Source organism: Alosa alosa, chromosome 15 (genome assembly GCF_017589495.1).
Source record: "Alosa alosa isolate M-15738 ecotype Scorff River chromosome 15, AALO_Geno_1.1, whole genome shotgun sequence".
NCBI classification, from domain to species: Eukaryota; Metazoa; Chordata; class Actinopteri; order Clupeiformes; family Clupeidae; genus Alosa; species Alosa alosa.
The window spans coordinates 23,956,594-23,978,826 of record NC_063203.1 but is presented as its reverse complement, the minus strand read 5'-3'; the positions used below and the strand labels follow the sequence as shown (position 1 = coordinate 23,978,826).

The window sequence follows — 22,233 nt, the reverse complement described above, 5'->3', positions numbered from 1 at the left end:
AGCAATGCAGGCTACGTGCAGAACCACACTCTTCGTGGTGGATGATGCCGGGGAATTTCAAACCAGCTGTTCAGAGTTCGCTGACCTTGGCGTTAGCAACTGTTTTTCTCTGACCAGACAAATCGGTCAGGTTTGAAAGGTCGTACAGCGGACAAACAACACATTGGCTAGACTGTTATCGTGCCATAGCTAAACAACATGAAACGTTTCCTCTCAACAACGGCGGCCGCACAACATATCCCGTGGTGGCGGCCATTAGGCCTACCTAGCCCATTGGCTATCTCATTAACGTTCAATAGGGCTACAAATACGATAATTTGTTTTACATTTTAGGCTACATTTTACATTTGGCTTGGTGCATTAGCCTGAGTCCTGATCAAGGCTGTTAAAGCACCAACTTTATTTAATCGTAAATATGTAGAACTATCTATAATTTTAGTAGGCCTACTCGTTCTTTACTGACCAAAGTATGTTTATGGATGACAGCAGCTGTTGAGCAGTTGGAAGCAGGAAAGTCTCTGCATGCGTCGGGAAGTTGAAGGCAGACTACAGGTGTGAATCACGTCACCATTCACGGCCATTGTTTGCCTCACTCTTTCTCTGCATGGTCCATGTCACCATGACTGTAGGTTATGCAAGTTGTTTTGAACAAGAAAAAGAAAACAATTGTTTTTGTTATATCCGACAAGGCCTAGGCTACTTGCCGATAATTGTCGGTCGACTTGGATATGTAAGGAAGCAGGTGAATGAACCGCAGCAAGCATAGGCTATTGTTTCGCCCAATGGCAGCTAATAGCCTAATGGAAGTCCAATGAGTTCTAAATAGCCTACGTTTTATTTTATTTTTATTTATTTACATTTATGTTCCTATATTGTCCCGCAGCCTCATCAAGAGGGCTAGTTACAATTAGCCCACATGGTTATTTTGATATTCTTCCACAATTTTCTTTTTTGGCTTTCAATTAGCCTAAGATAGTAGTCCAAGCATTAGTAGTCCAAATAGTAGTCCAAGTATTTCTTGGACTGATCAATGCACACTTCAATAACTGGTTGAAAGTTGGTAGATAACTGTATCACAAGTTGCCAAAACCAAATAATGTATGAAGAATTTGATGGTATTTAAATTTGACTGGATAAAGGTAATAGAGGCTACATTTGCATAGGTTTCTGGAAGTAAACCCTCAACATCTCAATTTAATTTAGGCCTATGTAACAATAGACAGGTGGTATGGCTGTGCAGTATGTTGTGTAAACCTCCCTCCCTTGAGGTAATTACAAAATATATTTTAAATTAAGTAACCTTTAAAAAAATAGCATTATTAGCATTATTATGACCGCCGCGCAGGAACTCACACGCATGTCCACGCATGTCCACGCATGTCCAAATTTCCGTCAAGGATTCCCGGGACACTGAAAGACCGGGGTAGACGAAACTTGGTGGGCATGTAACCCCATTTGGATAGCATGGAACCATCGTTTTTCATTTTGATCTGTATGTATTCAAATTACTAAATATGTTTAGCTATTAGTAATCATGCAGATCAGAAAATACTATAAATAATTAACAATATAAGTTTATAGTTTATATGAATTCCAAAATATGACAACCATCACTTTCTATGTGTGTGTGTGGAGGGTCAATCAAATTCTATGATTGCCACTGATGTAAATGATCTCACAAATCGCAATAGTATCGAAATCGAGATTCTTCACTTGCTATTGGTATTGAAACAATAATGTTGGTATCGTGACAACAGGAGTTGTGAATGTGTCCCCACCAAAACTGAGACCAAACCTACGCCCTTGGTTGATCTCAAGGGGCCATGTCAACCCATTCCATAACCATTCATTTCATGTATAGCGCCACCTAGTTAAACACAAAAAAGTAAAAATGAGGTGTTGTAATCGCAGGTATCTCACAATTCTCACAATTCAAAATCACTTTATAATTTATAGTTCAGACTTGAAAAATTGGTGCTTATAACTGTGCACACAGCTGGACTTAAGTTGTGTACTAATGGAGTCTAAATGTACAGCCTGGCAGCTGAAGTCATACGGGGTCTGTGGGGTGTGTGTGTGTGTGGGGGATTTGTTTGAAAACAGATTTGGTGGGGGTGGGAGGCAGGAAGTTATTCTCAGTTTAGATCTGATGGAGGCTGAGTCAGCATGGCCACTGTGCCAAGCCACAGGGACTTCCTGGGTGAGCGTACACACACACACACACACACACACACACACACTCACACTCTCATACAGACACTCAGAAACTCACACAGAAACTCACTAACTTGCTCACACAGACACACCTACTGTAGCACATACACACACACACACAACAGGGCACAATAGTGTTCATGTGTTCTTGGAGATATGATACCATTTTCATCCTTGTCTACCTTGCACTGGCTCTACCTCACATGCAAGCTCCTATGAGACAGTTTGTTATGTTCATCATGATGGCCTCATATTATTCTCCCTTTGGTGCTGCCTCCAACTTGGGACGTATCTGCACCCATCCATCACCCTGCCTACGCAGTCCGAGTCAACACCTCGGCTCTAGGATCCCCCTTCCTGTAGCGCCAGGCTTATACTTTCAATCAAAGCTGACACACTGCAGACATGTTGAGTCACAGTAATGTTACACACTTGATCTAAAGCAGCATTTTTTGCAGTCTGCGCAGACAAAGGCATTCTGAGACTTTTAAGTCCGTTGATATTACTCACAATATAGGCATTGTATCCCGTAAAAATGAAGGCATATGCCATTTTTAACCAGTGTGTCAGACCATTTACATCTCTGCCTCGTTATACAGTTCTTGGGATCTTGAGCCTCAAAACTTCTCAAACATCTGTAGGCTATACTGAAACAGAACATTTTCCCCTTACTGAGAAAGCATTCAGGGTGAATGAAAAGAGATGATGAATTTATATTATTTACAATGATCATTGAGACAGAAACATGTAATGTCATCCCTCTTTGGTCTACTTCATTGCACCCAAAATAATAATTTCCCATAGGCTAAGAGTTCTAAAGAGTTCAGCCCCCCTGGCTTTGAATTCACGCTCTGTGTGGCCTAGGCCTAGGTCCTAGAGCAGTAATGCCAGGGACCCGGCCCGACTGTATGTCACATCCGGCCCGCGGGTGATGAGGGGAGAAAATATTTTTTATTTTATTTGTATTTAATTTTCGGTGGAATCCGTCAGTTGGTCTGTTGCTGCTGCTCGCCTCAGCTGCAGCAGCGTTCTGACGGTAGACTAGTCGCTATCGAAATGTTATCAAACTCGTTACAAAGTATTATGATAGTGTTTTATATACTTTTCAAAGTAAACCGGCGTTATGGAAGACGCAGCTCTCCAAGCGCAATGCAGCCCACTTCCCCTGTCTAAAATCTCAGCCTGTTAATCGAGTATGGACAAGCAGGCTACGCAAACTTGCTTTCCGGACTCAGGCATGATTTTGACAATAGATTCACGTTTTTTGCTGAACTGGAAAAGGACTTTGCGCTTTTTTGCTCTCCATTCACGATTGACGCTTCCGAGGTCCCAGAGGCGATCCAAATGGAACTGATTTAACTGCAGTGTTGCACCGTCGAAGGATTAGCCTACTATGTATCTGTTGCACTCGAATCATTTGATCAATCCTTGCCACCACAGTACCCAATGCTCACGGCCTTTGCAGGTCAAATACTTGTGTAGATGTATGTTTGGGACAACATATTTATGTGAGCAGGCCTTTTCCGTGATGAATATGAATAAATCAAAAGTGCGAAATCGCCTGACGCACGGACATCTGAATGATGTTATGTAGGCTAAATGGCCACTGCCCAGAAACTGTCCCCCGATATGGACAAGCTGGTTAAAGTTAAAAGGTGTCTTTTTGTTTTACCAATTCCTACTGGATATACAATCACATGGCCTATTGTTGGACTACTTTATTCTGGCTTTTCTGTGACTCGTTTAGGCCTACTTGGCCAGGCCTTCTTTTAATTGGCCTAATTATGCATTGACGTGTTTTCATGTGCAAGCCTTCAATAAATATAATAAACGGAACACTTGTGTTATTTATAGGAAATGTATTTTGTTGGCACCTAGTCTATTTTGTTGCATTTCTAATTTATAAATGTAGGCTACTTGCATGGATAGGAAAACGTTTTTAGAGGGTAACTGTCTCCTGCTTTAGGTTATGTAATTGCAGGGCTCATTGTGAGGCTATTTTGGTGCCAATGGAATTTCAAATAGCCTACCTATCCATGTGTTTGGCATTTTTAGTGTTTGGCATTTTCAGTCCGAAAGTGTAATCCGGCCCCCGGGGTCTCACTTGAAAAAAAATCTGGCCCCCTGTCCAATTTCATCGTGGCATCCCTGCCCTAGAGCCTAGGCTATGTGAGATTTGAGGGTGTTTTTTCGAGGTTCAGTGACCTCCGTCATAGTGCCTGTCTCTTCCCATTTAGCGCGAATAAAAGGCGATGTATGTAGCGTGTATGGAACAGGCAGAAGCATCGCGTCTACATTAATCCTACAAAGTGATGTGGTAATCCACGCCCGGTCTATATTGTAGGCTACCCGGCAGATTTACAGTGCGCTAAAATATAGTGTCTGTCCCACGGTCTAAAACATTTTGCTGGACATCACCGATGTTCATCGAAATCGTTTTAAAGGACATTTTGAAAACGTGCCTTGAACTGTCAGGCCTTGACTTTAACATTGTGTTGGGTCCAAACAAAATTGTATATCTGATTCAGTCTTCTTCAATCGCAGTGCTCTGAATATTAACAACGATGTATCCAAAATATGCTACATATAAAATATGCTACAGGAAATCTTAATTTACAACCGCTACAGTCGCCTCTGTTGTCATTGTAGCATTTCAGTGTCACGTGATGCGTGTGTGCGCACGTGTAACTAACAGAGCCGTTCATGGAGAGCGCCCCAGCCCCGAGAGAGGAGGGCGGGAGAGAGATGCTAGGCAGAGACGCGAATCGTAACACTGGATGCAAACTATTAAGGCAGTTATAGCACACAGGGTGGGACCTGTCAGACCACAGGGCCCCCGGAGTATCCCCACTCGCGGGAATAATCTTTGCATTGGAGCTGCTGGCACTTTGATCGGAGTAGCCTATTTTATATTGCAACGAGGACGGGCAGACCACGAACGAGAAAATCCCGGAAATCAGACATGCTCGGGCTTTGAACCGATCACCCACAGCGCCTGAAATAAGGTGAGAGCAACCAAGTAGGCTAGACTTTCCAGTTCTACGCAATTACTAATTTTTCTATGCGTGAAATGTTAAATCATTGTGTTACCCATATGATATGCTATGATCAGTGGGGAAATTTATAGGCAACGGAAAGTGGGACGAATATTTAAGTTATAACATAGTGTTACCATGGTGGCAGGTTTGGTGTCTGTAGGCTACAAATATAAGATATGCGATTATTTACAGCAACTGTAACAAATGTTATGGGGGAGTTTTATCACCAAGCATGGACATAGCATAGTGCGTAAGTGACCTTTTAAGGAGCTATTTTGGTCTTAAAGTTAGTCATTATGTGTAGGCTAAGATATAGGCTGTAATAACCAGGGATGTAGGCTACCGACTGAATAGGAACACTGAGTTTATTGATTCATCTGAATATGCACTAGGCTACTGCTTTATTTTGTGGTGGGCTACCATGACTTTCCCGACTAGAATTAGGTACAATGGAAAGTGTAATTTTGCCAAGTCCGTTTAATTCTTCGCTGATGATCTAAGTTACAAATGCACTGTCCTTTCCCCTGTCATTTCATTTAAACTGACGTCTGAATGTGACCCGTGTACCATACATGTTATCGACTGGGTCAATGTCCATTGCCTGTGACTTCTAAAGTATGCCGAGCGAGTGATTCTCGGACTTAAAAACAGGACGTTTTTTTCTTAGGCTGTGGTCCAGATCCAGTTGTCTTAGACTGCATTATTTTAAAGCAGCTCAGATAGCTCAATTAATATGTTTAACATGCCTTTGTATTGTTATAGTGAAACATTCAAATAATATTTGTTACATTTAACTGTAGGCTATTCAATTGAAGAGTTGTTGGAATTTGGAAATGATCGCAGTCTTTGATCAACCAACTGATTCCATGATTGTTTACATTTGTTGTAACATCTTAGTTGAGCGAATTTTATTTTCTTCGTAGGTAATATTTATTTCCATAGAAGATGGTGTACCTCAAAGAGAGTTTTAATCAGCAACAGAAAAGACACGGAGATTTTTCGACATGAAGCTTTCAAATACAGCGCGCTCCCTCTGCGAACACAGCGCCGCCAGTAGAGCAGCTCTCCCGCTGTCGCGCAGAGGATCCGGTGGAACATGAGGAGAGGACGTGAGCTACGTGCGCATCCAGGAGTAGACGACATGACATGGAGGGCTTGGGACACACGGACCTTTTAAACACAAGCTCTTCTCGCGGACCCAACAGTGTTTGCCGTGCACAAGAAAGAGTCACACCGAGCTCGTCTGAGCCTCATGCGGCAACGAGAATGGGACTTAACGCTTTCTGTGCCTCGCAGTCCAGGAGCTCCACGGCCGCTGAACTGCTGGCAGGACTGGCGTCTAAAACTGACGTTCCTGGAATCTCAGTGTTAAAGAAGGAGACGAAAACTGGTTTGCCCTCGTACAATGGCGAGGTTGTGTCTCCGTCGGCCACCAACGAAGGCAACTGCAGTGACCTGCTGGCCCACACGCCCAGCGGCTTCACGCAACTAGAAGGGCTAACGGAGACCCCCGCTGGCCCTGCACAACCCCCGTGCAGAACCCGATCGCTGGAGAGCGGAGGGGAGCGGACACCACAATCTTTGCTGAAACGGGCAAACGGTGATATGCGGGCCCGCCAGGCACAGCATCAAAGGCGCAGGGACGGGGAGAACCGGGACACGGGGCTGGGGCCGCTGGTGGGAGGGGTCGGATTAGGCCCAGTGGGGTGCCCAGGAAACCCTCTCAACCTGGACAATTATTTCCCTGCCGAGTGCAAGAGGAGAAAACTGGAGGGGGGCGAATGCAAGGCAGATGTGGCGGCCACCACTGCCAGGAGCACGCGAACCGTAGCACCCCTGGCTGCCAGCAGCACGTTCAACCAATGCAGCACCCCATCGCAGACATCATCCCCCACTGTCAACAGACTCCACCACCACAATTACAACCCCCACCCCTACCCCAACCACATCCATCACCAGGGTTTCCTCCACGAACTCAGCCCAACCCCGAGTGCCCTCCCGGGCCAGCCGTCCCCACCCGAGGCCCCCTCCATCCCCTCGGCACTGTTGGCGGGCTCTGGCTCGGCCTGGTCGGCGGAGCAGATCGCCCAGTACATTGTGCCGTGCATGAAGCACTACGGCATCTGCGTGAAGGACCGCTTCCTGGGCGCGCGGCTGGGCGACCGCGTGCTGGCCGAGGTGGAGAGTCTCAACCGCAGTGGCCGTTTCCGCGGCGGGCAGCTGGTCAGCCAGCGGGGCATCCCTTCGCGCAGTATCCGCGGCGACCAGATCGCCTGGGTGGAGGGCCGCGAGCCGGGCTGTGAGGCCATCGGCATGCTCATGGCGCACATTGACGAGGCCGTCATGCACAGCGCTGCCAACGGACAGCTGGGAGACTACGTCATCAACGGACGCACCAAGGTGAGACGAGAGCTCCGAGCTCCGCACACAAACATGACAGTTCACCCTTGTAGGTGTAAATATAAATGCCACACTGTGAGCTCATTAGGTCTGACTTTGGTTTGCCAGATCTGGGCCAGATAGCTGTAAAAGGGGGAGACAGAGAGGCAGAACAGTGATTCCTTTCTTGGAGCAGTTTCCACACAGAAGCTCAGTGGTGTGTGAGATCTTGTACTGGTCAGGGCCACGGTAGTTGTAAATACTTTAGGAAGGCGGACTGAAGAGTAGAGATGGACCATAGCGTATTGTTATTGATATACTGGTAGAATTTATTCCCATGATAAGACTTTGTCATATCGTTATAGTAATGACATAGTTGACAAAATGTATACAGTATGTGGAGCAAGGTGGGCACTCACATCCGGATCAGGGCAAAATGTGTTCCAGAGAGAGAGAGCGAGAAAGAGGGAGAGAGAGAGAGAGAGAGAGAGAGAGAGAGAGATTCACCAGTGAATGTGATGGGAGCCTCTCTAATATTTCTTCAAAGTGGTTGTATGCACATCCCACCTCACTGAGGCCAAGTGCCAGGTCATGCCTGATGAAGACCCTGCTGGGTCGAAACGTTGTGTTATGTTTTTAACTCAATAAATGTAGTTCTTCTGGGAGATTGCAGTGTGCGGACAACTACTCTTCTTTTCTTTGATAAGCCTCTCAAATATACCAGCTGACTTCATGGCCAGTGCTGGGCCAGGTCAGAGCCTGAAGTGTCGAAAAGTGACTGTTATAGAGTGAGAGTGACCGGGGGCCTTTACTCGTGATCCTTACGAGGGACTCCCTCCCCAAGAAGCAGCAGATGTTGGGTCAGACGTGGCTCAGATCCATGCTAGAACTTTCAGGGGTTCTTAGAATAGTGTTTGTGAAACTACAGGGACAAACTCAATTAACCCCATTTTGTTTTTATAAAGAGCAGTGGGGTCATATTGCTGAGATCCTACACACTGTTACACAAGTGTCTGCAGTTACACAGCTCCTCTTTGGCACTGTGTGCGTGTGTGTCTGTGTACGTGTGTGTCTCGTGTGTGTCTGTGTGCGTGTGTGTTTGTCTGTGTGCGTGTGTCGCGTGTGTGTCAATGACGTGTGTGTCAACAGCGTGTGTGTCTCATCACGTGTGTGTTATTATTGTGTGTGTGTGTGTGTGTGTGTGTGTGTGTGTGTGTGTGTCTGTGTGCGTGTGTGTCTTACAGCATCACCAAACCACACACATGCCAAATATCATGACACTCTGTATTGTGCAAACATCATCAACTCATCAAAAGCCTTATGACAGCAGCATGACTATGGATGTCGCACAGCATGTTACTGACAGACAATCGGTAAACGGGGATTTGATTACCAAACCTGCCATTAAGAGTCCATGTCAATTTGGATAAAAGTGACCTGCTTTTCATTCTGATAACTTCAGACCATCATTACACTAGAAAATTGAACCCTCAGATAGCCCCAAGTCTGTGATGGATTATCCAATACAAACGGTTAGAGAGCGGGTGAGTTTTGGGAACGCTGATGAACAGTGGGGATAAAACTGTATAGTCCCATAGAGGGTTCTTGGTCCCATAGGGTTCTTGGTCCCATACGGTTCTTAGTCCATAGGGTTCTTAGTCCCATAGGGTTCTTAATCCCATAGGGTTCTTAGTCCCATAGGGTTCTTAGTCCCATAGAGGGTTCTTGGGCACAGCAAACATGCCACCCTGTGTGAGACTCAGCATCTGTGTTGGGTTCGTTATGTAATGAGAAGTGACAATGGGCAGCACTAAACTGAGCACTCACCAGTCTAATGTGCTGTTCATATCATGTCCACAGAAGAGTGGTAGTCTAGGGGTTTGGTATGCATTCTGTACCCATCTGATGGACCACGGGCACATCATGCCACACTGAGCAGGGTACACTGAGTAACCTTTGTGCTGTGGGCATCAGACATAGCTTAGTCTGTGCATGCCCCCTCACACACACACACACACACACACACACACACACAGACACACATACACTCTGTACTCTTGTACTGGTTCCATGGTGCCAGACTCAGAAGTGAAAGTTCTCTCTCGCTCTTTCTCTCTCTCTGTGAGTATCTGCATTGGCGATCAGTGTCTCTGCTGCCTTTGAAGGCAGGCAAGTCTTTCCAATCTTGATCTCGCACCCGTACATAAACAATGCATTCTTGCAGCTGGTTTGGCGAGGTTGTGTGTGTGTATCTATATGTGTGTGTGTGTGTGTGTGTGTGTGAGAGAGAGAATGGGAGAGATATAGTTTATGTGTGTGCCTCTGTGTGTGTGTGTGTGTGTGTGTGTGTGTGTGTGTGTGTGTGTTTGGGGAGGGCTGCAATTAATGAAATTCATTATTAATATAGTTATCAACCTTCATCCATCATCATGTTGTATACAATAACTTTTTGGCATGTATTTTAAAATCTGTTTTCAGTTATCTTTTGAACCTACTGGTTATTTCTTTTAAGTTTAGAAAATGGATGATGTTGGATGATGGATGAAGCAGCCATAGTGCGTGTGTGTGTGTGTGTGTGTGTGTGTGTGTGTGTGTGTGTGTGTGTGTGTGTGTGTGTGTGTGTGTGTGTGTGTGTGTCTGTGTGTGTGTGTGTGTGTGTGTGTGTGTGTGTGTGTAATGAATCTTGTGGCTGCAGCCTCAGTGCTTCAGTGTTTTCCTTCACTAGCACTGCACTGTGTTCTTTACGAGTTGGTCCACCCCACCCCACCTCTGAGAGACACCGCTGACCTTCATTCGACCAAGGTCACCATCCCTCAGGCCCAGTGATCTCCCAGTGCCTTCTGTAGAGCTCATACCATAGCAATCACTATGCTGTCCAGTCACCCACCCCCACCACCCTACCCTATCCCACCCCACCACCACCACTGTCCAGTCACCACCACTGTCCAGAGTCTGGCCACAGTCTGAATCAGTGGGCCGGACCGGCTCATCTACTCCCCAGCAGCAGGGCGCCCTGCATGTTGAGATCTTCGCAAGAGATCACTCTAAGCCCGCATTCATGAAGCATCTCCTGAGCCAATGAGAGGTGCAGGAGCATGTTTTTCGCTCTCTGTACACCCTCATCCAGACTGCCGCTGGAATCCTGTCAAAAGGACAGATGTTCAGGTGATGATGTCACGTGGAGTGGGTTGTGTGATGTAGCCAGTGCAGGTCAGAGGTCAAACAGTGCAGGTCAGAGTTCAGGCATTCAGACACACCTGTTCCAAAAACCTGTCTCTGGCCTTGTCCAGTGTGGGTTGCAAGCTCCTCTGGTTCAGGATTTGTTTGTTTTTCTGGAGGTTCAGCATGAGTCAAATACTGACACAAGTTCAATACTCCGTGTTCAGGACTAGGTGTTAAACCTGTTTGGATAAAGTGTGGTAATCGTTAAAGCCTGATCCAAGTTCAGGACTCAGGGTTTTAACAGCTGTCTGGGTGCACATCTCCTGGGTAATCCTGTCTGTGGTATCTTTATGTCCACATAAAACCACTGGCTGGGACATAATGTACGAGTCCTGAGCTGAGTGTTGATGCTGTCTGGTAATGGTATGGAGTGATGGCAGAAGGCAGGCAGAAGCACAGTGAAAAGCAAAACAAAATGAATCATAACTTTAGTCATGAGCTCATGTTGTTCCTGATTCTTTAGTAAAGGTTCTTAAAACCATTTCAACCGAGAGGTTTTCCCTGATGGAGAAGTTTTTCCCTGATGTGATTTTCCCTGGGGTGTTGGGACAACCAGTCGCTGAATTAATTTTACTTTTTGTAACAACACCCCCAAGTCAGATGATTTGTGTGTGTGGGACGAGTGTGTGTGTGTGTGTGTACATGTGCATGAGTGCCAGTTGGGCCAGAATCAACATCATGCTCGTCAAGTGATGTGGGAGAGGATCGAGGGTATCAGCAGTGTGGCATTGGCTGTCCTCGGCTCACCCTCAAGGTGTGTGTGTGTGTGTTTATGTGTGTGTGTGTGTGTGTGTGTGTGTTTATGTGTGTGTGGGTGGACTGAAGCCACCCGCTGTCTCAGCACTGCAGAGGCCAGAGTGTCCCCTGACTCTTATCAAGTACATTGTGTGTGTGTGTGTGTGTGTGTGTGTGTGTGTGTGTGTGTGTGTGTGTGTCAGATTTCAGATTTTTACATGTATTTACATGTATTAATTGTGCTTATTATTTTTATTTAAGACCATAATAAAATATGTTGCATAGGCAAAAATATACAAAGCTATATTGCCAAAACAAGAATTGGATTAATAAGAATAATTATTACACGGCTCTTCATAGTGCTGCAGAATGCTCCATTCACTTGAATGGGCCTTCCCAACGTTCGTCGGTCTACTAATTCTGAATAACAGACCGTTGCTAAGTATAACAGACGCTGTCAAGGAAAATGGGCTTTGTGCTTCTAAGTCAATTCTTTCATATCACTACGCAAGGATTGGAACTTCATTCAAAAGTGAAATCGGACGGTTGTGGTATCAGCTGTGTTCTAAAGAATGTTTGATTCAAGTTCAGCGTGTGTTGTTGCGAACTATTTGTTTATCAGCAAAAGCCATGATGAAACGGTAACAAATAGGCTATAGCCTAGGCTATGTAGGCTAAAGAGTCATATCGTGGGGAGTTTATTGTGTCATTTTGGTAAGTAGCCGTGTAATAAGCGGGATAATGTATAGAGCGCCGGTCATTGTCGGAGATAGGTCCCTTCAGGGCGGAACAAGACCCCTCCGCTGCGTGTTGGGGTCGGTTAAGCCTCAATCGACCTATCTCCCACAATATTTGGCGTCTCATTATATCTACCAAACATGGTTGGCATTTCGTTGTGTCTGTACTCTGCACAATGACAATAAAGTTGAATCTTATCTAATCTAATTTGCTGAACACATAGCAGACCACAATATCTACTCACACTGCTAATAAAGCAGGCTAACTAAGACAGATACGTAGATACATTTGGCATAGATGCATGCATATACTCAGGTATGTGTAGCTGTTGGATGTGATCATGTTTTCCGTTTCTCTCTCTCTCTCTCTCTCTCACACACACACACACACACACACACACACACACACACACACACACACACACACACACACACACACTTCCCTGCTGTGTGTTTATTTTAGTCTCTTTGCCTGCCGCAGTTTTGATAGACTACTCTGATAAGTAAGACTCACTTCACGTGAAAAGAGCAGGCATGTAGACGTGTGTGTGTGTGTGTGTGTGTGTGTGTGTTGTGTGTGTGTGTGACTGCGTGGCAGAGTGTGTAACTTTGTGAGGGTGGTGACTGAGTACTTTCACTCAAGTGTGTGAATAACACACTTTTCCCCCTCCCCCTGTAAGTGAGTGAGATTTCGGGTAGAGAATTTGCTGTTTGCACACACACATGCACAAACAAACACACACACATATACATATACACACACACACACACACACACACACACACACACACACAATTAACAGTATTAACTACAATAATTCAAAAGGACCCACTAAAGCCTCTAAATAGCGAGGCCAGTTGAGTTGCCCACAAATGCGTGTGTGTGTGTTTGTGGAATTAGACAGTGTGTGTGTGTGTGTGTGTGTGTGTGTGTGTGTCGTCTGCATGTGGATGCGTGTGTGTGTGTGTGTGATGCTGAATCCTAGTGGATTAATAGAGCTGCGGTGGCCTAGCTGAGCCGTTTTACAGCAGAGGTGTGGATGAGAGAGGAGGAGAGAGAGTGTGGGAGGGAGGGATGCAGAGAGATGGGGATTAGAAGAGAGAGAGAAATAGAGAGAGTTAGAGAGAGAGAGAGAGAGAAAGAGAATAAAGAAAGATGAGAGAGGGAGAAAGAGTGGGAGTAGAGAGAAATATGGGGGTACAACTGCTTGCGTTTTTCCCTAAAACAAGACTGCTGCAGTGTAATGGCAGGTGTGATAGAGACCGAAAGACAGCACTGCGTTGTCCCCCCCCTTTCTGTTCAGTGTGCTGCAGACCGCACCAGAGCCCACTCTCTCTCCTTTTCTCTCGTTTGTTTGGTCCAGTCGTCCCTTCTCCTCTTGCCTTCCCTCTCTCCCACTTTCTTCCTTCCCTTCGTCTTGTCTGTCCCTCATGGTTTAGCGAGCCAAAATATTTCGCTCGCCGTTGCCCTGGAAACCAGCCATGCCAGGAAGGCGTTGCCAGGCACGGCAACGAGGGGGAACCGACCAGGGTGACGGTGCCCGGAACACTGCCGCCATCGTTGCCCCCGGAGCTCGTGTTGTTGCCAGGTGCGACGGGTGACGACCACAGCTGTCGTCTGTGGCGCTACTGAACAGAACCACGGGCCACCGTTATAGCGCTGTGTTTTGCCGTCGTGTTTGTGCGTGTGTGTGTGTGTGTGCGTGTGTGGGCGACAGATAGAACAGGAGAGGGAAAGAGAGAGGGAGAAAGAGAGCGCGAGAGGGAAAGAAAGGGTGAGTGGGTGAGCCAGCGTGAAGCAGCAGCGGTGGCTTGGTAATCAAAACGTCTGCACCACTGTGTCCTCACATGCCCTGCCTGCATAAGGGAGAGGAGGAGGGAGAGGAGGAGGGAGAGGAGGAGGGAGAGATGCAGGTAGAGGGAGAGAGAGGTAGAAGAAGGGGGGAAGTAAAGATGGAGAGAAAGAAAGATAGGGCAGGGGAGAGATAGAGAAGGCAGGAAGAGAGAAAGAGGGAGGGATGTAGAGAGGTTGAGCCCTCACCTCGTCTAGTAAGAGCTGGATGAAAGAAAGGATGGGAGGATGAGAGACCGAAAGAGAGGGAGAGAGAGATGGAGACACAGAGGGCTAGATTTATGTACAGTTGCCAACGCAATGTTATCAGTGTCATGGCCAAACCGCAGAAAGTGCACGCTGTGCCTCTGCATTTTTCGTGCTATTTATCATAGCTGTAGCTCATCTGGTAAACAGCGCCTTTTTTAGCAGTCATGAAATAATACAATACATAATAAGATGTCAACAAGCAGAGAGATGATACAGAGCAGTATTCTACTAAGAAAATACTTGAACTACTTGTGCACGTAAGCGTTAATAGCCAAATCTAGCAGGTAGAACAGTTAAAGGGTTCTTCCACTATTAAACAGTTATATTCCACTATTTGGAGAATTACACTCATATTCCACCTCCCCTTGAGTTAAACAATTGATGTTTACCTTTCTCAAGTTCATCCAGCCATTTTCTGAGTCTGGCGATACCACTTTTAGCTCCAGCCTAGCATAGATCATTGAATCTGATTAGACCATTAGCATCTCGCCTGCTAGCATCACGTAATTATCCTATTTAAAACCTGTCACTTGTCTCAAGTTAGAAAGGGTAATAAAACTAATTGAAAATGAAACGTGGCGATTTTCTAGGCTGACTTGACATAGAACTATACTCTCAAATCCTCCACAGAAATGCATGGGGTTAATTTGTAACGCCAATATGACAGTTGTCTACAGATATCACGCTCCTTTCGTGGCAAAAAAAATCGAAATGTGAATACATCGTGCCAATCATGTGTCGTTATCTCGCCGCTGGAGCGAGGTTGGTGTGGTGAAGCCTTGCGCATGCACAGTTCTGCCCGAAATAGATGCCCGATAAGTGCCCAAAGTGTGTTGCAATATGGCCGCCGTGTGGAGGGACTTGCCTAAAAGGACTTTGGCTAAAGTGGATGATGTGAAAGTGAAAATTAGAAAATATGCCTCAAGTGGTCGCAAAATCAGACACATGTCAGACACATCGACACACACACACACACACACACACACACACACACACACACACACACACACACACACACACACATGTCAGACACATCGACATGCACACACACACACACACACACACACACACACACACACACACACACCTGCACACACACACACACACACACACACACACACACACACGCACACACACACACACGCGACACACACACACACACACACACAGACACAGACACACACACACACGTCAGACACATCGACACACACACACACACGCACACACACACACACACACATACACACACACACACACACATGTCAGACACATCTACACAAATGTGCACACACACACACACACACACACACACACACACACACACACAAGAAGAAGATGGGCTGTAGCATGCAGGATAGTGACGCCAGCAGGAAGTATTAGAGATGAAGAAACCTTCAGTCCAGGTCATAAATAGCCGGATGTTGGCCATGATACAGAGAATGATCACATGTGCATGCACACACACACACATACACACACACACACACACACACCACACACACACCGCCCCATCCTGATCAAACACACACACACACGCACACACACACCACCCCATCCTGATCAAACGCACACACACACACGCGCACACACACACACACACACAGACACACACACCGCCCCATCTTGATCAAACACACACACGCGCACACACACCGCCCCATCCTGATCAAACGCACACACACACACGCACACACACACACACACACACACACACACACACACACACACACACACACACACACACACACACGCGCAACACGCACACACACATACACACACACACACACACCGCCCCATTTTGATCACACACACACACACACACACACTGCCCTTCTCATGCTCACATCCATTCATGTGTGTTGTTTTTCAATCTACTCACCTCTCCCACTCAGCAGTATATCGGTTATTATTGGTAACACACACACACACACACACACACACACACACACTCACACACACACACACACACCATTGTGACCTCTGTGTGTGTTTTTTTTATTGTGTCTTATCTCCTCCCAGTGTTCCCACTGCATCCATTATCTGAGCAGGAAGTGTGTGCGTGACTGCGTGTGTGTGTGTGTGTGTCAATGTGTCGCGTGCTGTGTGTGTGTGTGTGTGATGTGCATGACTGTATGTGTGTGTTAATGTATGTGTGTGTGTGTGTGTGTGTGTGTGTGATGAGCACTATCAGCTCTATTAATACTACGATGGGAGCTTTAATCATGTCCAGAGTTTGGGTCAGGTCACATGTGGTGGGGTCAGCTGGGGTAACTGCACAAGTGGACGGCCTTGAATAGAAAGAGAAGGAGTGATAGAGAGAAAAGAAGAAAGATAGAGTGAGAGAGAGACGAAAGAAGAGAGAGAGAAGAAGGAAGATAGATAGAGTGAGAGAGAGAGAAAAAAGAAGGTAGAGAGAGAGAGAGTTTGCCACGTCCTTCTTTGTCACTTATGATGTGGTTGGCATGCAGCAGAGGGAAGGAAGGAGAGAGAAGAGAGAGAAAGAGAGAGAGAAGAGAGAGAGAGAGAGAGCAATGCTTATACTTACTATATTTGGTTATATGATATTTAATATATCAAAGACTTTTCTAAACATCTCGTTTGTACTTATTTCATGTAACCAGGTACATCGTAGATATGGTACATTCATACAACTTAGTCATTTTCTCCTCTATGTTGGATCTATCTGGGCAAAGCTAAAAAAAGAAGTTGGAAAGAAAGATGATGTAACATGAAATGTTTGGTTTGGCGTAGTCGTGGACACGTCCGTAATCCTTCCCAAGATGGCCGGAGGAGAGAGCGAGACGTGTCGAACGAGCACCCACACTGGGCACTGGGGTCGTGTTTACCCTTCAGGCAAGGGCAGGCTTAGCCAGCTCCACGATTTCCCCGATAAACACACACACACACACTCAGACACACACACTCTCACACACACACACACCGACACACATGCACACACAGGCAAGGGCAGGCTTAGCCAGCGCCACTGATTTCCCGATTCCGAAACTAATTGGCTTTAATGACCGCCCATTTAGGGTCCAGGGGTCACTCATGTCAACGAGCTTCGCCAACACACGGCTGGCTTCATGGCAGAGACCCAGTCTGTCACTGTCCACGGAGAACGTGAACTCTCTCTCTCTCTCTCTCTCTCTCTCTCTCTCTCCCTCTCTATCTACAGTATCTCTCTATCTCTCTCTCTTTTTCTCTCTCTCTATTTCTCCCTCTATCTCTCTCTCTCCCTCTCTCTCTTTTGTTCTGAGTGTTCACCATGGCGTAAGACAGGACAGGATGGTCAGACATCGTCTGATGCTCTGGAACGGACGTGCATGGTCAGCTGTGATTTGAGATAGCGTTCAGCGCCACATTTTGGACAGTCAGCGTGTCAGCAATGTGTCAAGACTGACCAAGACTGATTTAGGGAAACGTTGCCATATAAACACTGGAAATTAGAATGGAGTGTCAGGGTATCTCCATTGTGTGTGTGTGTGTGTGTGTGTGTGTGTGTGTGTGTGTGTACTGCCCTGTGGTTTTTGGGGGCTAGCTGTACTCTCCAATTGTGCTGACTATGGTGCCACAGGGGTTGGATGGAGTCGGTTCAGAGGAAGCAGAGAGGAGCCAACACAAAGCTCAGCAGATAGCCCTTCAGTCCACTATAGACTTGTCCAGAGCGGAGCAGATAGCCCTTCAGTCCACTATAGACTTGTCCAGAGCAGAGCAGATAGCCCTTCAGTCCACTATAGACTTGTTCAGAGCAGAGCAGATAGCCCTTCAGTCCACTATAGACTTGTCCAGAGCAGAGCAGATAGCCCTTCAGTCCACTATAGACTTGTTTAGAGCAGAGCAGTGGACTGGAGTCTGGTCCTGCTTACTGCTGGTCACTCCACCACAGGGTGCAGTGTGCATATCTACAGCCTAGGTGGACACAGGGTGGGTCTTAGTGGTATTAAACGATGACTTCCTGAACTCCTGTCTTCCACACAGGCCCACGTGCAGACACACATACACACACACACACACACACACACGTAATATTAGGGCAGTCGTGGTCTACTGGTTAGGGCTTCGGGCTTGGAACTGAAGGGTTGCCGGTTTGATACAGACCAGTAGGCACGGCTGAAGTGCCCTTGAGCAAGGCACCTAACCCTCACTGCTCCCCGAGCGCCGCTGTAGCAAGGCAGCTCACTGCGCCGGGATTAGTGTGTACTTCACCTCACTGTGTGCTCACTGTGTGCTCTGTGTGTTCACTAATTCACGGATGGGATAAATGCAGAGACCAAATTCCTTACCTAAGTATACTTGGCCTAGAAACCTGTTTTACATTTACATGATTTTACATACACACACACACACACACACACAAACACACATACACATTCACTTACACACACACACATGAACGCACACACACACACACATACACACACACACACACACACACACACACACACACACACACACACACACACACACACACACAAAGTCACACAAGCTGCACACACAACCTGAAACAAATGCACATATTACACACACACATGCACACACACACACACACACCCAAATAGTTTCTTCATGATTGTATCCAGCCATTCTCATCATCTGATGTGCACGTCTTTCCCAGAAGAAGAGGAGAGGAGAAGGGGGAGGGGGCGAGGGATATGAAAGTCGACCTTGGCGTGACCCCTGGTCAGATTACGCTTCAGACGCCTTGCGGAGAGGACCGAGGCCAAAGCCGTTAGCAGCGCTATCACTACACCATTGACCAAACACACCGGAGAGGGGACCCTGCCGTAAGGGAGGTCCCCCCACAAGCAGGGCTGCCTGCGGTCACTCCTGGCCAGGCCAGCGCCCTGTGGCCTAGACTGACTCGGCAGATTAATGACGATTACCTCTCCAGCACAAGCGAAAGCAGGCTCACCTCTTTGGTGTCACGGAAGGGAACACAAGAGCTGAGCTGAGCTAGTGCAGGAGGGGGAGGGGGGGTCAGTCAAAACATGCTCATAGTGGTGTTCTTTCAGGTGCTGCGTGTGTGTGTGTGTGTGTGTGTGTGTGTGTGTGTGTGTGTGTGTGTGTGTGTGTGTGTGTGTGTGTGTGTGTGTGTGTGTGTGTGTGTGTGTGTGCGTACGTACGTGTGTGGCCTAACCCACCCCCAGAAAGGCCTCTTGTACACACACACACACACACACATCTCCCTGGCCTCCCAGGGCCCTCCCCTCTCAGAGGCTCAGACAGAACAGAAGGGAAGGGAGGGAGGCCGCCTGGTGCTAGCGCTGAGCAGAGGTCAGAGGTTAATCGCCGTAACGAGCAGAAACAACGGCCGGCCAGTCGCCGATGGAACGCGGCCCTTGTGCTAGACCCACGGTCGCCCGCGTTAGAATTCCTACCACGGGGCTCACTAATTAGCGACCGGCTCTGTTGGACGAGAGCGCCATGTTCGAGTCTGTCCCTTGGCGAACTCTCCTCTTGGCTAGCCGCTCATCTTAGTAGTCAGACTGATAGCTGTTCATTTCAACAGTCAGTGACTTAGTAGAAGGCTGTGCATTACGTTAATTAATAACAAGTTAATAATTAACTTGGCTTCAACAATCAAGCCTCAATCAAGTAAATTAGGAGATTTTTCCAAGTTAGCGCTTGGTGCAGTAATTATTAAAATTCAAAAATTTTAAAATTAAAATATAAAATTTTAGAAACTAACTGTAAATGAAGTGCAACGAGAGTGGATGGGCAAAGAGCACAGAACGTGAAGCATAGTGAAGAGCTGTCACAGCGGACTGGGGTGGTACGAGGCTGTTAAATTTTGGAGCAGTTCTCGTTCTCGGGGTGTCCTCGCTCGAGAAGTTTGGTTTCAGTTCTGCTAACGTTGCCAGGTGCGGCCTCTCTTGGCCTCTGCGGAGGTCTTTTGTCCTACATGTGCCCTTGTAGTTCAGACTGTGAAGCTAAAGGGGTGAAATGGAGTCGTCAACTTTTCTTTTTCTCTCATGCTCTCTTTCTCTTTCTATCTCATTCTCTCTCCCTCTCTCTGTCTTTCTTCTCATTCTGTCTCTCTCCATCTCTCTTTCTCTCTCATTCTCTCTCTGCCTCTCTTCTCTCATGCTCTCTTTCTCTTTCTATCTCATTCTCAATTCAGTTCAAGAATGCTTTATTGGCATGACAAGCTCACTTATATTGCCAAAGCAGTTATACAATAAATCTGAACACATACATGTCAGTAGATTTACATAGGAATAAAATAAATAGGTAAAATAAAGTAAAATCTAGTGTATGATGCAGTGTGTGTGTTTGTGTATGTGTGTTGTGTGTTGTGTGTGTGTGTGTGTGTGTGTGTGTGTGTGTGTGTGTGTGTGTGTCTCGATTCTCTCTCCCTCTCTCTGTCTTTCTTCTCATTCTGTCTCTCTCCATCTCTCTTTCTCTCTCATTCTCTCTCTGCCTCTCTTCTCTCATTCTCTCTCTATACGTCTCTTTTTTATCTCTTTCTCTCTCTGTCTCTCATTCTCTCTCTTCATCTCTCTTTCTCTCTCATTCTCTCTCTACCTCTCTTTGTTCATTCTCTCTCTGCATCTTTTCCTTCTCTCATTCTCTTTCTTTCTCTCATTCTCTCTCATTCTCTCTTTTCTCATTCTCTCTCTCTGCCTCTCTTTCTCTCTCTCATAACAGAGCTAGCTTAGCCCCCGTGTCCCTAAATGTGAGGGCATTTTTTGTAGAGTCAGTTGCCAGTATTAAAACCCACCCAAGAGTGACTGTTTCTTTCCCCTTACTAGTGCTAAATGAAAGGAAAGGTCACAAGAAGGCGTTTCTCTAAGGAATGTGGGTTTTTCCAGCCTTGACTGGACACTGCTGCTTTCAGTGGACCATGCAGTATACTGTACGTCATCATGATCTAGTGAACGTAAAGAGAGAAATCAGAGTCAGATCAGAATCTAGAAGACTACACATCTATAAGCATAGTGCAGTCCTGTTTGGTGTGTCTTTGTACATACTTTTATTTATGTGTGTGATCTGTGTGTGTGTGTGTGTGTGTGTGTGGTCTGTGTGTGATCCATGTGTGTGTGTGTCAGGTGTGACTTTGTGTATACTAGAATCAGGTCTATAAGCATTGTGGAAATCCCCCAGGGACATAGTGCAGTCTCTGTCCTGTCTAAAGGGGTAAGAGTAATAATATGGAGGAAATGAGACTCCGCTGCACACACTCTAGTGCTGTAGGCCTGTAATAGTCACTACCTGGCACTCACACACATAGGATCTTTGTTTCTGTCTGTGTGTGTGTGTGTGTGTGTGTTTATACGCAACAGTGTCGGTCGGTGTGGGTGTGAGAGTTACATTGTGTGTTTCAGTATGAGTACATTATGTGAAGTTGCCATCTAAGGGAACAAACTCTTCTAGCGACAGTGTGTGTGTGTGTGTGTGTGTGTGTGTTTGTGTGTGTTTGTGTGTGTGTGTGTGTGTGTGTGTGTGTGTGTGTGTGTGTGTGTGTTTGTGTGTGTGTGTGTGTGTGTGTGTGTGTGTGTGTGTGTGTTGGGGCAGTGTATCCTGGGTAGGAGGTCACCTCTGGGTGTTTTCGCTGTCGGTTGTGGAGTGAGTGAGATGGCAGTGGAGCCGAGTGGAGGGGGGTGCTGCTGGGTGTATTGCGCTGTTCTGCGCTGGGGGATTGTGTGCGTAAGGTCAAGCCATCGGGACCAGTGGCAGCAAATTATGTCCATTTCAATCAGTGACCTTCACCTTGTTTGATAAGATGTCTGTGTGTGTGTGTGTGTGTAATCAGCTTGGGTTCAGAATAGTCTCAGAAGAGACTTGCCGTACTCTGAAAGGCTGCG

At 46.6% G+C, this 22,233-nt stretch overlaps 1 protein-coding gene across 1 annotated transcript in view; it reads left to right on the top strand.

Annotated features, from left to right (window-relative positions):
- Nucleotides 1-4,926: 4,926 nt before the first annotated feature.
- The window catches only part of egln2 (egl-9 family hypoxia-inducible factor 2), a 28,236-nt gene continuing 10,929 nt past the window's right edge, over nucleotides 4,927-22,233 (top strand). The window contains exons 1-2 of the mRNA XM_048264833.1: nucleotides 4,927-5,219; nucleotides 6,176-7,652. Coding sequence (XP_048120790.1) covers nucleotides 6,399-7,652 — 1,254 coding nt within the window. The 5' untranslated portion in view covers nucleotides 4,927-5,219; nucleotides 6,176-6,398. The remainder of the gene's footprint in view (nucleotides 5,220-6,175; nucleotides 7,653-22,233) is intronic.